This window comes from Pipistrellus kuhlii, unplaced genomic scaffold (genome assembly GCF_014108245.1).
Source record: "Pipistrellus kuhlii isolate mPipKuh1 unplaced genomic scaffold, mPipKuh1.p scaffold_m20_p_16, whole genome shotgun sequence".
NCBI classification, from domain to species: Eukaryota; Metazoa; Chordata; class Mammalia; order Chiroptera; family Vespertilionidae; genus Pipistrellus; species Pipistrellus kuhlii.
In genome coordinates this window covers 5567567-5582017 of record NW_023425471.1, presented here as the reverse complement: position 1 = coordinate 5582017, position 14451 = coordinate 5567567, and the positions used below count along the sequence as shown (strand labels likewise).

The 14451-nt window shown below is 41.8% G+C and overlaps 1 protein-coding gene across 3 annotated transcripts in view; it reads left to right on the top strand.

The window, feature by feature from the left end:
• The first annotated feature begins 4105 nt into the window (after nt 1-4105).
• PHKA2 (phosphorylase kinase regulatory subunit alpha 2) overlaps nt 4106-14451 on the top strand; it is a 59342-nt gene continuing 48996 nt past the window's right edge. For all 3 annotated transcript variants that reach the window (XM_045582305.1, XM_045582303.1, XM_036439710.2), the window contains exons 1-2: nt 4106-4217; nt 4568-4809. In XM_045582305.1, the coding sequence (XP_045438261.1) occupies nt 4732-4809 (78 nt within the window). In that variant the 5' untranslated portion in view covers nt 4106-4217; nt 4568-4731. The remainder of the gene's footprint in view (nt 4218-4567; nt 4810-14451) is intronic.

Genomic DNA, 14451 nt, shown 5'->3' with positions numbered 1-14451 from the left:
GTAATCGGAAGGGGCAATATCAGGAGAATATGCAGGTTGAGGGAGAACTTCCCATTCCAACTGGTGCAGTTTTTCAGCAGTGATTCTTGCAGTATGCGGTCGTGCGTTATCGTGGTGAAGAATTACGCCCTTCCGATTAATCAGCGCGGGTTCTTTTTCTCTTAAAGCTTGGGCTAACCTTTCCAATTGGGCACTATACACTGCACTTGTAATGGTTTGGTTAGATGGTAAAAGTTCATAATAAAGAATTCCTTTAAAATTCCACCAAACACACAACATCACTTTTTTCGCATGCAAGTCAGATTTTGGCGTGGGCTGCGGAGCCTCATTTTTGTCCACCCATTGAGGCCGCCTTTTCAAATTAACATACAGCACCCATTGTTCATCTCCGGTAACAATTTGCTCTAAAAACGGCAAACGGTTTTGACGAGAGAGGAGTGAACTGCAAATTGTGACTCTTTGATTACGGTTGTTGTCGGTCAACTCATGAGGAACCCATTTTCCAAACTTTTGGACTTTGCCAAGTGCACGCAATTGATTGGAAATTGTTTTTTGTGAACAATTTAAAGTTGTCACAAGCTCTTGTTGGGTAATTTGAGGATTTTGCACCAAAAGAGCTTGAAGAGCTTCTTGATCAAAATTGGACACACGGCCTCGACCACTCTTGTCATCTAACGAAAAATTTCCCTCGCGAAATTTCTCAAACCAACGCTGGCATTTTCTGGCGCTAACTGCATCTTGACCAAGAGCACTACAGATGTTTTTTGCAGCCTCACTTGCTTTTCTTCCTAATTGGAACTCGTAAAGCATGCAGTGCCGAATATGCTCTTCATCGGCCATTTCTTAGCCCTAGTTTTGCAACAAAAACCAAACCAAACACAAACTTTTTCAAGCAAAACTTGTTAATTGCACTTCACACATTCTGTAGATACCACGTGTTTGAAGGTTATGTCAATACAAGTCAACGCCAAGCAAGATTTTAAACAAATGTAAAAAAAAGACATTAATTATTACTATTATTACTTATTAAAAGTTAATAAGTAATAGTCTTCCTTCTTGGTTTTATTCCTGAATTTCAAGCTGATTGAAAAATATAGCTCATATGATAATATACATTGACACACAGACCAAAGCCTAAGAATGTAGGCTGGGTATATACCAAAAAGGGTGTATATGTGTAAAAAATGAGATCAGGAAATGAAAATGTTTCTATACTGGATGGAAATGCCAGGTAATAAGCAAAGGTCATCAGTTATTTATTATGGCTGCAAAATGGATTCTTGAAGAAGCACTCAATGTGAGTAAAGCAGTAATGAAAAGAAGCAATGATCCCAGCTCTTAGATGCAGAATATATCAGAGTTCTAGTAAGTATACATATTCAGATTACAAAAGAGGTTTAATTGGCAATAACTTAATGTCTAGTTTTATTTACCCCTACACTCATGGTTGACAAGCTGCGGCTCTTTGGCCCCTTGAGTGTGGCTCTTCCACAAAATACCACGGCCTGGGCGAGTCTATTTTGAAGAAGTGGCGTTAGAAGACGTTTAAGTTTAGAAAAGTTGGCTTTCAAAAGAAATTTCAATCATTGTACTGTTGATATTTGGCTCTGTTGACTAATGAGTTTGCCAACCTCTGCCCTAGACCACAGTAAATTCTGCATGGAGGTACATCACATGAATTGCTGAGTAATTTAAGAAAGTTTTCCAATAGACCTGGAGAACATTATGCTAAGCGAAATAAGTCAGTCAGGGAAAGTTAAATATCACATGATCTCACTCATTTGTGGAATATAATGAACAACATAAACTGATGAACATAAACAGATCCAGAGACAGAGAAGCAGCGATCAGACCATCAATCCTCAGAGGGAGGGTAGGGGAGGGTGGGGGGAAGGGGGAGAGATCAACCAAAGGACTTGCAAGCATGCACATAAGCCTAACCAATGGACACAGACACCAGGTGGATGAGGGTACGAATTGGGGGGTGGGGGCACTGGGGGATAATAACACATATGTAATGCCTTAATCAATAAAGAATAAAAAAATAAAATAAAAAATTATAAACTGATGAACCAAAAGACAGTAAAGCAACAAGCAGACTGTCAAATTATAGCGGCGAGGGTAGGGAGATCTGGGGGAGATAAGAGATCAACTGAAGGACTTGTATACATGCATATAAATACAACCAATGGACACAAAACTCTGGGGAGGGAGGGTATATATGAGAGGGGGCAATGTTAAAATATGTACACAGCTAATAAATTAATAAAAAAATATATATATATAAAAGAAAAAAAATACAAAAATATTTCTATATACACATTTTTAAAAAGTATGTAAAATGCTATGTTTATGTAGTCACTTGTGTTTGGGGATGATTTCTGTGATAAGCTTTGAAGGTAGAAATAGAATATATGGAATCTGTATTCAGAATTAGATGCTGCATTGGCAAAATCATGGCTCATCCAGCAAAATTGGAGACACGTGTGTATTGAAGAGAAAGAAGCCATGGTTTTGAGAGAGGAGAGACCAGGGTGGAGTTTAGAAGTTTGGGCAAAGATTATATGGGGGAGGTTTGAGTATCCGTAAAAGGTTTATGAGCTCAAGAACCTCTAGATCACAAACTTCCATTGGTGGATCTCCACCGGCCTGGGGACCATCTGGATAAATAAAGTAGAAGATCAAGAATTAAAAAAAGAAAGTTATCCAGACAGTTAATTAAGAAAATTAAAAAAAAAAAAAAACACGATGTGAGAGATGAAGGATTTGGCACTTTAGTTGAGTGACACAGATTTATGTTACAGAATTTTTTTAATGAACCTGATCAGGGATTATACATAGGGGAACCCAGCTGAGCAGGACTGATTTTCATTCATTCATTCATTCATTCATTCAATATTAATTGAACTATAACTACATGCTCAACACTATAGCAGACATTGTAGGAAATACCAATGACCATTTCCATATATACCTTACAACCCGTTAGAAAAACATGCTGTACATGAAAACAATTACAATGAGGCAATACATTGTCATCAAATGATAATGAAAACACCTATGATTTATGAAGTACTTTTCTGGGAACCATGCATGGCTCTAAGTGCTGGTTCATCCTCTTAATCTTCACAACCACCCTATTATTACCCCATTTTACAGATGAAAACAGTGAATCTGAAACAGTTCAAACAGCATGCCTAAACTCACACCACCTGTACATGTCAGATCTGGAATTTCAAGTCAATTTGAATTCACTCCAAGACCTAAGCTCTTAGTAAAGAAATTGTTATGGGAATTCAGAGAACAGGGAGGGCTAACTGGAGGGAGGAACTAATAGGACATTTAAAGGAAAGATGGGCTTCAGATAGGCAAGGAGGAGGAGGAGGGCCTGTTGGATGAAGCAAGCAGACAGTAAATGTATGGGGACCAGCCGTGGGCTCGTGGAAACAAAGATTACATTAGAGAAGCTGTCCAGTGGAATTCATGTGGGGCCAGATTTTGGTGGAAAATGAATTCTGGGCCAATAATTGCGAAGTGTGGGTGATTATGGGTCACAATAAACAAATCTAAGTTTCAAATTGTAGGCCTATGAGATTAACTGCAGGCCTGGCCAGGTGAGCAGCGTCCAGATGACTAGGAGTGGGACTGGGGGCGCTAGGGACCCTGTCTCGGCCACCCCCTTTTCTCCTCCCTACTGGACCCCACTATTCCGCTTCCACTCGGCCCAGGAGACTCAGCCAAGGGCATGGTAAGGAACCAGGCCCCTGGAGGGGCGCCCCAGAGGCCGCAGGGGGCGGGTTTATTTTTCCCGCCTCTGGTGAGATTGGCAGCTCATCCTGAGAGCCTCCTTCAGGCTGCCACTTGCCCAGCCCCAAGCCCTCCTCCCCCCTCTACCCCCTTCTTCCCCCCTTCTTCCCCCACGCCCCTGGAGGGTTCCGCTGGGCTGGTGGGGACAGGCCTGGGGGCGGGATTAGAGGGCAGGACTGGGTGCAGTCTGTAAACTCACCTCGAAAGGCGGGGCCAGTCGCGCCGCAGGGATTTGGGGGTGCCTGGGGCCCCTAGCGGAGCCCACGCCTACCTAGCTCGGAGTTCCGCTCCGCGGCGGGGGCGGGGCGGGGGCGGGTCCGGGGGCGGGGCCCAGGCGGGGGCGGGCATTCTAGGTGGCTGCAGCGAGCGACTCTCCTTCTCCAGCCTCCCCTGCGATCGGCAGCACCCGGGTAGGTAATGGGCTCCCGGAGTGGGCAGGGGTCCCCGCTGCTCCCGCGGATCTCCCCATTCTCCTTCCTCTCTGGCCGCGGGGAGTTCTGATCGGTGGGAGGTGTGGAGGGGGCAGGGCCGCAGCTGTGGGGTAGGATCGGGCTCGGGGTCCTCCCCCGGGCCTCCTCCCGACCGCCTTTAGACGAAAAAGGCTCGGCGGGCGGGTCCTAGCCCCGCGCTTGGATTCCAGTTCCCTGATCCCCACAGCGGGCCGCAGGAGCGCCAGCCTCCGTCCCAGCCCCCGCGCCCTCCAGCCTCTTGAAACTCTGCTTGTTTTCCGATCACACTTAGATCCTATCTTTTCTGTTAGCTCCGACCTCCGACTTCCGGGCTCCAGCCCAAGAACTGACCGAGACTGAGTGTTTGGCAAGCAGGCCGGTTTGACAGCCGCAGCCCGGCGTCCCACCTCCACGCAGCAAGTCGGGTGCAGCATAGTTCCCCCCCCCCCCCCCGCCGCGCCCCAGCATCGCCGAAATGAGGAGCAGGAGCAATTCCGGGGTCCGCTTGGACGGTTACGCTAGGCTGGTGCAGCAAACCATCCTGTGTTACCAGGTAAGAAGGGGTCATCCCCAGTCCCCTCTTGGGTCCTGAGACTGCGGTTAAGAGCTTTCCTCTGTAAATTAAATCCTGCTGGCCTGTGATTGCCCCCTCCTCTCCATCCCACCCCGTCTTCTCTGAGGGGATCAAAAAAGGCTGGGTGGCCACTCTTCACAGAATTTTTTGCCCACTGTCTTTTTGCATTGACTCTGTTTCTTTTGGATGAGAGAGGAGGTGTGTGTGGGTTGGCCGGAGCCCACGGAATGAGAAGGGTGGACTCTGAACTTCGAGGACAGTAGACAGGCATGAAGAAGCTCCTGAGGTTTGCCTCACACTCCAGGTCACCTTGTTAGCAACCCGCCTGGCAGGGCCTTCCCACTTATTCTGGTTGCCATTTCACAGATGAGCAAACTGCAGGCCAAAAACGTTACTGGGGTCAGACTCAAATGCAGGTCGGCTCCCAAACTCGGGGGGACCTCTGAGCTGCTCATATGGTCTGAAGGATGAGTATGCCTGCTGTTTTGTGTTACCAACCTAATGCTATATGTGGACCCGCCGTCTAAGAAAACTGGACTATTTTTATTCCTAGTGAAAACAGCAGCTATAATATGTTGCTTGCCTTCCATCAACAGCAACTATTTATAGGACCCTCCTGCCAGAGGAGGAAGTGGAATTCCAAGGTTAGATTCCTGGCCTTCGAGTTGAGAGCCATGGTCATTTCCAAGCCACTAACCATTAGCCCTTCTTAGCCAATTTCTCAGCCTTGTTTCTTCATTCTGGAAATATTTATTGTGCCCCTACTATATGCAAGGCACTTCGTCCAGTGGCTGGACTCACACAGAAGAATAAATTTTTGTAGTGCAGTGAGATTTATGCATAGGGTGTAAGGCCAGTATCCATCGTCTGAAAACCCTGGGGCCATATGTGGTTTGCAAGTCAGAAATGTTTGGATCTTTAGAAAAGTAATATGCATAGATTATATATCTATACTAATAAAAGCATAATATGCAATTAGACCAGATGTTCTTCCAAACAAAGCTGGGGCTGAGAGGGAAGCCCGGGTCTTGGGTGCTGGAGGGACTGGTGCTGGCAGCCGGGGGAAGTAAGGCCTATTCTTGCATGAATTTTGGGGGAAGGAAGGCCTACTCTTGCATGAATTTCATGCATCGGGCCTCTAGTTCTATAATAATTGCAATGGAGTCTGAGCAGCACCCCTTAAACCAGGGGTCCTCAAACTTTTTAAAGTGGGGGCCAGATCACGGTCCCTCAGAGAGCTGGAGGGCCGGACTATATGAACTACTAATTCCTACTGTAACACCTCGGCTGTGCTCACTGCCCAAAAACCTGGCAGCCGGATCAGACTCCTCTGCGGGCCGCATGTGGCCCGCAGGCCGTAGTTTGAAGACCCCTGCAAGGCTTAAACAAACACATTATTATTTCCACATCAGAATATGAATATTCACACTGAGTAGAAGAGTAAAGACTGAAAATAGTTTCATATCAGTTCAGGTCATCTTTTACCACCAAATGAGCTTGCCACAAACTTAGGAAAATATTTGAAATTTTCAGAGCTTGTTGGCTTTTGAAATTGCACACGAAGGACGGTGGCTCTTGTTTTGGAAGGTTAGCCCAGCTTGGAGAGCAGGGAAGGACTCCTGGAAGAGATGATGTTCAAATCGAGAGCTAAAGAAGGAGTAAGCAGGTGAATGGAGGTTATTTTTTGCCTTCCTCTTTCAAATATGTTATATCTACAAAGTGTTTTTTAAATATATTTTTATTGATATCAGAGAGGGAAACATCACTGATGAGAGAGAATCACTAATCGACTGTCTCCTGTATGACGCCCACTGGGGATCGAACCCACAACCCAGACATGTGCCCTGACCGAGAATTGAACCCTGACTGCCAGGTTCATAGGTTGATGCACAACCACTGAGCCATGCCAACGAAAGTGTTTTAAGATACAAGTTGAAAGGCTGTTCCTTCCATTACTGTGATGGAAGGGGTTATAAGGCAAACTAATAAAGCTTGGTTCTTATGTCACACCTGGGTTTAAATCCCTACCTCTGCTTTCAACGAATGACATGTACTTGACCTCTCTGAGTCCATGTCCTCATCTGTAAAATGGAAATAATAATGCCTGCCTCTATTGAAGTATTATGAAGGAAAAAGTAGTGCCCAGTCTGTTGCCTGGCACTGTAGTAAGCAATCAGTAAATAGTGAGTGCTGTTGTGTTAAGACTTTGATGTAGGCCATACACACCCAGGCCAAATGTCTTACCACCCTGGCATTTCCTAAAGGCCTGGATCCAGTTACTGATTCTTTCTGGTCTTTGAACATGTGTCTTCCACTGATATGGTGAGATCCTTAAACATAGAGATCTCATTAGTTTTGTTCCCTTTTCATCAAGCAGTGCTCCACACAAATGAAAGTTACTCTTAAGTCCTGCAGGCCTCTGAGCCATCCTAATGACCTAGCTATTGATCCAGACTTGCAGTCCCCCGGAAGCAAAAGAACTATTCTTGTTAAAGCAAATCTGAAGTGTTGGACTTTCCTCTCTAACATTTTAATGATTAAAAAGTGGACTGAGCCTTTAGTTGTATTTATTTTGGGGGTGGTTGGTGAGAAGCCTTCGTGTTTGTCCTCTTTCCCCTTCTCCACTGCATGGTCAACCTCTGCTGGCTAACCAGAATACTCCAAGAATGGCTCTGCTGGGAAATCCCATGAGCCTGAACATGTAGAATCCTATTCCTTTCCACCTTCCCCGAACCACACCCATTCTACCCCAACAACTAGTCTTCACAATTGTCGAACCACAAACCATTTAGGACTTCATCTTTTCTGAGTGGTCTTAGGCATGCCGCTTAACCACTCTAGAAATGAATGAATAATTTTGTTGTGTATACTTTTTCACAATAAAAAAATAAGTGAGATAGAATAATGCTTTCTAAAGTGTATGCTATATCTCCCCATCTACAGTAGATATGTGCAGATGTTTATGAGGCATTTTTTCAATGTCAGCTTTGAACTCTGTTTCAGATTTTCTTTTTAAATCAAGATCAACTTACATTGATTTCACGTGTTAGAAATCATTCAATGTTACTCTTAAATTCATAAAAAGTCTTTAGAGGCAATAGTTTGTTCATATCAGCTAGCATGTAAACCAATTCCTTTTCCTATATCCGTGGAAGAGAATTTTTTTCCATTAGTAATTTGCCAAATATATTTGCTGCTTAATATTATTTTAATCTTCAATAAAAGAAGGAAAGAACTATGTTTATAAAAATATCCTTTGCAAGTTTGGTTTTATATATGGAGAGAGTATAAGTATATATTCTAAGAAGTATCTTCAAATATTTGTTGACTTAAAAAAAAAAGAAATTCCTAGATTTATTTTAGCTTAGATAAGAAATACTAACCTTTTGCATTTTTTCAAGATCAGCTCTGTTTGAAGGCTCATTTATAAAACTGTTCAGTACAAAGTGATGATAAGAGAATATGGATCTGAAAGAAAAATAATGATCAAGGCAGTATTCACTTTAATTGCAAATTATCCCATATAATAAAAGCCTAATATGCTAATTGTCAGGTCGTCTGTTCAGCCAATCAAAGCATAATATGCTAATGATAAACTAAGGCTGTTCAACTGCTCGCTATGACTTGCACTGATCATTAAGGGGCAGACACTCCAACTGGTAGGTTAGCTTGCTGCTGGGGTCTGATCAATTAGGACTGAGTGAGGCCTGTCATGCTCTGGAGCCCTCCTGTGGTTTTCCCTGGCTGACCAACCTCCTGCGTTCCTCCCTAGCCCTGATCATGCACTGGTGGGGTCCCTCAGCCTGGCCTGCCCCCTCTCACAATCTGGGACCCCTCAGGAGATGTTGGAGAGCCCATTTCGGCCCAATCCCACAGACCAGGCCAAGGGACTCTACTGGTACATGAATTTGTGCACTGGGCCTCTAGTTTGTTATAAAAAGCAGATTATTAAAAGACCAGGATTGTAACTAAATAATGTTATTTAACAGCAATGGAATTTTAAATGAGAATGGAAAAAGTAAAACATGAAATAATGGAAAAAATAGTAATAATTTTTAAAAGATATAATTAAATATTGGAAAGTAATAATGTGGCAGAAGAATGGGAGGAGATAGAAGGTATAGCATTCTAAGACCCTTATCACATTAAGAAGGAAGATTGAGGTATTACATATTTTAAGTCAGGAGTTCATGTATAAGCATTAACATTAAAGTAAAAATAAATGGAATATATAACTTTTAAAGCAATGGAGGAACAAAGAAAATTTGACAACTCCACGAGAAGGAAGGAAAATAATGCTTGGGGAGAACAGGAAGTAAAAAAACCCACACATATAGTAAACATAAAGAACAAAACAAAAAAGATGCAAATAAGTCCAATTATATTAGTAACCACAATAAATGTAAATTTTCAAATTAGCCAAATAATAGAAATTATTTTAAAAGTATTTTAAGATACATGTGGTTTATAAGAGACAAAACTTAAAGCAGAGGATACTGAAAAGTTGAAAGTAATTTAGTGAGACAAAATATACTAGGCGAATGCAAACTAAAAAGAAATTGTAATTATACTAATACCAAGCAGTAGATTTTGAAATTTAAAAAATATTATTACTAAATGATAAAAGGATAATTTACCAAGAAAATAAAGCAATTTTAAACCCACAGAATACTAACAACATTGCTTCAAAATGTACAAAGCAAAACTTGACCTAATTGTAGAAATTAAGCCCATTATCATAGTGGAAGTCTTTAAACTCCCCCTTTTCAGATACTAATGGATCAAGCAAATAATTTAGGACATAGAAGATTTGAGCACCCTAAGAAAAGAACTTGATCAAGTGTCCATAGATAGAACTCTGTGCTCCACCAATAGGAAATAGTAATTTTTCAATCTTACAAAGTTATATATATTTTTATTTTTAAATTATTTTTTTAAATATATTTTTATTGATTTTGTACAGAGAGAAGGGAGAGAGATAGAGAGTTAGAAACATCGATGAGAGAGAGTCATCGATCAGCTGCCTCCTGCACACCCCCCACTGGGGATATGCCCGCAACCAAGGTACATGCCCTTGACTGGAATCAAACCCGGGACCCTTCAGTCCCCAAGCCGACGCTCTATCCACTGAGCCAAACCGGTCTCGGCTTATTTTTAAATTATTTATTGTTTAAAGTATTACATCTAGTATTACATATGTCTCCCTTTTCCCCCAGTGACCCCTCACTGGCCACCCCCACCCCACAGCACATGCCCTCACCCCTCTAGTGTCTGTGTAGATTGGTTATGCTTATATGCATGCATATAAGTCCTTTGGTTGATCTCTTATCCCCTCCCCACCCTCCCAGTATTTTTGATACTTTCTTTTTACCCCAACTTGTCATCAAGTTTTCAAAAAAGAAAGTATCAAAAACACTGAAAAATCAACTTTATGTACACCACATTTTTGTGCCAAAATGCAAGAAAATTGGAGAGCAATAATAAACAATCGTTAAAGCCCTTCCAAATATGTCTGGAATCTTACTAAGCCCACTTCTAAATATATCTAAGTAGGTCATGGATATACATATCATGGATCTAAGAAGAAATTAAAATGGAAATTATGAAATATCTAGAACTGAATAACCACAAAAGCATTCTAAACACTGATCTATGGAATATAGCTAGAGTGGGATTTGAAGATAAATTTAAAACTTTCTAATGTGTATATTAGAAAAGAAGAAAATTTTAAAAATTAATAAATTCAAGATCGAGAAAAGGCCAACAGGACGCACCCAAGAAAATAGAGGAAAATAAATAATAAGGTAGAAGTAATAATATAATATAAAACTAATAATATTGATAAAATCAAAAGCTGTTTTTTAGAAAAGACTAATAAATGGGTAAACTGGCAGGGTGATGGGAGGGGCACATCAACAATACAGGAGAAAATGGAAAAAATACTATGACTACTTTTTGGCAGTAAATTTGAAAATGTAAATGGACAGTTTTCGAGATAAATGTTACCAACATTAACTCAAGAAAAGCATAAAATCCTAATTAGACCCATAACCATTAAAGAAATTGAATCAAAGGAGCAAAGCAGTGTGACCAATTATGAAGCTTCTTCAGTTGGAGCATGATAGCTCAGACCAGTGGACAGCAAACTGCGGCTCGAGAGCCACATGTGGCTCTTTAGCCCCTTGAGTGTGGCTCTTCCACAAAATACCATGGCCTGGGTGAGTCTATTTTGAAGAAGTGGCGTTAGAAGAAATTTAAGTTTTAAAAATTTGACTCTCAAAAGAATTTGATATTTGGCTCTGTTGACTAATGAGTTTGCCGACCATTGGCTCAGACAAAGGTGGTTGCTGTGGAGACAGCTGAGAGTGGTGGAATTTGGAAGAAATTCCAAAGATAGAGACAACAGGATTTACTGGTGAACTGAGTGTAAGGTGTATGGGAAAAAGAGAAGTCAAGAATGACTCCAAGGTTTTGGGCTGGAGCAGCTGGTAGAATGGAATTGCTATTTACTGAGATAGAGAAAGTTGTAGAGAAGCAAGTTTGGGGAGGAAGATAAGGGGTTCAGTGAAGCTTTGGTAAGTAGGCAGTTGAATATATGAGTCTATCATAGAAGTCAAGGGAGAGGTCTGAACTGGAGATAAAAACCTGGGATTTATTGGTAAATCTGTGGTGTTTAAACTTGTATTTTTCAAAACTCACAGTCTGGGCCTCTAGCGTGCAAATGGCTTTACCACTCTTCTTTATATATTAAAGTATTGCATGTAGTAGTACATATATCTCCCTTTTCCCCCCTTGACCTTCCCCCACCCTCCTCTACCCCCTGTTGCATGCCCTCATCCCACCCCCCCCCAGTGTCTTGTGTCCATTTGTTGTGCTTATATGCATGCATACAAGTCCTTTGGTTGATCTCTCTCCCCCCCATCATTCCCCAACCTTCCCACTGTAATTTGACAGTCTGTTCGGTGCTTTCCTGTCTCTGTATCTATCTTTTTGTTCATCGGGTTATAATGTTATTTATTTTCCATAAATGAGTGAGATCATGTGGCATTTTTTTTTTCATTGCCTGACTTATTTCACTTAACATAATGCTCTCCAGGTCCATCCATGCAACTGGTAAGAATTCCTTCTTTTTTATAGCAGCATAGTATTCCATTGTATAGATGCACTGGCTTTATCACTCTTAAGAGATTTTTATTCTTTACTTCTCACTAATTCCTGTAGTAAGGTGAGGCATTAGTGAGATGTCAGTCCTTAACCTAGTGTTGTGGAATCTTACAGAACACATTCACATGTAAATGGGACCTTTTCTAACCACCCATCTTCTTCCTCTGTTCCCCTGAGACTTGGCTTTTAGCTTCTTCCTAGCCCTGATCCACCCTCTAGGGATGTTGCAGATAACAGCTGTCCCTTTTGAAACATGGCACTTGTCAGTGACAAAGTACACCAGCTGCACTCTGCCAGGCTGGCAGTTCAGTGAAACTCTCATTTTCCTTCTGAAAACTCTATTTCCATTAACATAGCACTGGCTTTTGGTATCCATTCACATGCTGCTGGTCGGTTGCTGTTAAAACTTGTAGTCAGTGTTTTACAGTTGAAATTTCTTGCATCTAAGTATTAGGGTAAGATGTGGCTGGGTCACAGAGTAGCTGCTAGGGTGGGAGAGGGGCGCCTTATTTGGAAAAGGGAGAAGAGGTTCTGTTTAAAGATTTGTTAGGACCCTGGGGGTGGGAGTGCATGTGCATAGGGAGCTGAGTCAGCTCAAAGTGTGGGAGTAATGGCTAATAAAAACATGTGAGCTCAAGAAATAAATTATTGTTGAATTCTGTCTAGTTTGTTTTAACCTATTGCTCAAGTTCAAACGTAGCCTGCTGTTCTCCTGTTGGTTCAGCACCCACTTTGAAGCCCATTCATGCCCTTTCCTTTATATTCACATACCATCTTAGGAGCAGTAGATATCACCATTTCAGCATCTCGGCCCTCTCCTTTTGTTAAAATCTGCCCCATCCCTTGCTTGTTCCGAGAATCATCTTTGTATTGCCTCCAACCAAGAAGATTGTGTAAGTGATGTTTCTTGAGTTTGTATCATGAAGACTTTAGCTTTTTAAAAAAAATTTCAAGGAGAGCCCTAGCTGGTTGCTCAGTGGTTAGCGTCAGCCCTCAAACTGAAGGGTCATTGGTTCATTTCCAGTTAAGGGCACATACGCTGGTTGCAGGCTTCATCCTTGGCTCTGGTCAGGGGATGTGCAGAAGGCAACCAATCAATGTGTCTCATGTTACCCTCTCTTTTCTCTCCCATTCCCTTCCACTCTCTCTAAAAATATCAATGTGAAAAATATCTTTGGGTGAGGATTAGCAAAAAATTTCTTTATAAGGAGATAATAATACTGTTGAATATTTCTTCTTACAGTACACATACCATCCTAGGGCGTCATGAACCATATCTTCTCTGGTCACCCTCTAGCATTGTACCCCTACCTCCTGTGAAGTTCACTGTCCTACCTTCTGCCTCCTAAAACTTCACCTCTGTCCTGTGAGGTTATTATTCTCTATTTCACCTATCTCTTCTCTTCATCTAGTAAGTCATTTCCTGTGTTAGAAGCAGTTCCCTGTTTTATTCACTTTTCTTCTTTTAAAACAAATATGAGGTGTTACCTCCTGTTTGAATCATTCCTGAGGTTCATGTTGTACAAACCTGATTTGCTTCTTCAGGGTTTCCTGAAGAAAGATTAAACCGAAGAATGTGTAGAAAAATAAAACAAGCATTCTTAAAGGGGAAATTACTTGTATTAACTATACATAATACACATATAGATAGATAATATATTCACTTTTAATATCTTTGGAATTGTATTTCAGGCTATAAATCAGTAAAAATATAACCCTTATTATATATTTGTCCATGTATTTATTTAGCACCTAATGAGATCAGGACCTTGGGTTAGAGTGGTAAACTAAAAAAGCAGACTTTGCCCTTAGGAAGCTTAAAACATGGAAACAATACTTAAGATTGTGCCAGAAAGATATCCTATTTTAAAATTATTATTTTTCTTTGAGAGAGAGAGAGAAAGAGAAGAGAGAAGAGAAACATCATTTGGTTGCCTCCTGCACATGCCCCAACCAGGGACCAAATCTGCAATCTGGGTACGTGCCCAGACTGGGAATTAACCCACCACCTTCTGGTTCATGGGATGACGTGCCAACCAAGTGAGACACATGAGCCAAGGCAAGATGACCCATTTTTGTGGACAGAAACCTTAATATGTTGAGATGGCATTACTCCCCAAACTGATCTACAGATGCAACGTATTCCTATCGAGAGCCCAGCTACCTTTTTGCAAAAATGGACAAGCTGATCATAAAATTCCTATGGAAATGCCAGGGACCGAGAATGGTCCAAATAATCTTGAAAAAAAAAAAGAATAAAGTTGGAGGACTCACACTTCATGACTCACTCCCCCTGCAGCAGGGGCACTGATCAGGTTTTGGCTCAGGTCTGTGCTGTCTCTTCTAACACTGATTGGGCCATTACCACTGACTCTCTGTCCCAGTAGCTCTCCTGATAGCTGCCGTTGACTGAGATCTGCCTCATCCTCTTCCTTTATGGCCCTGCACCTGTCACCT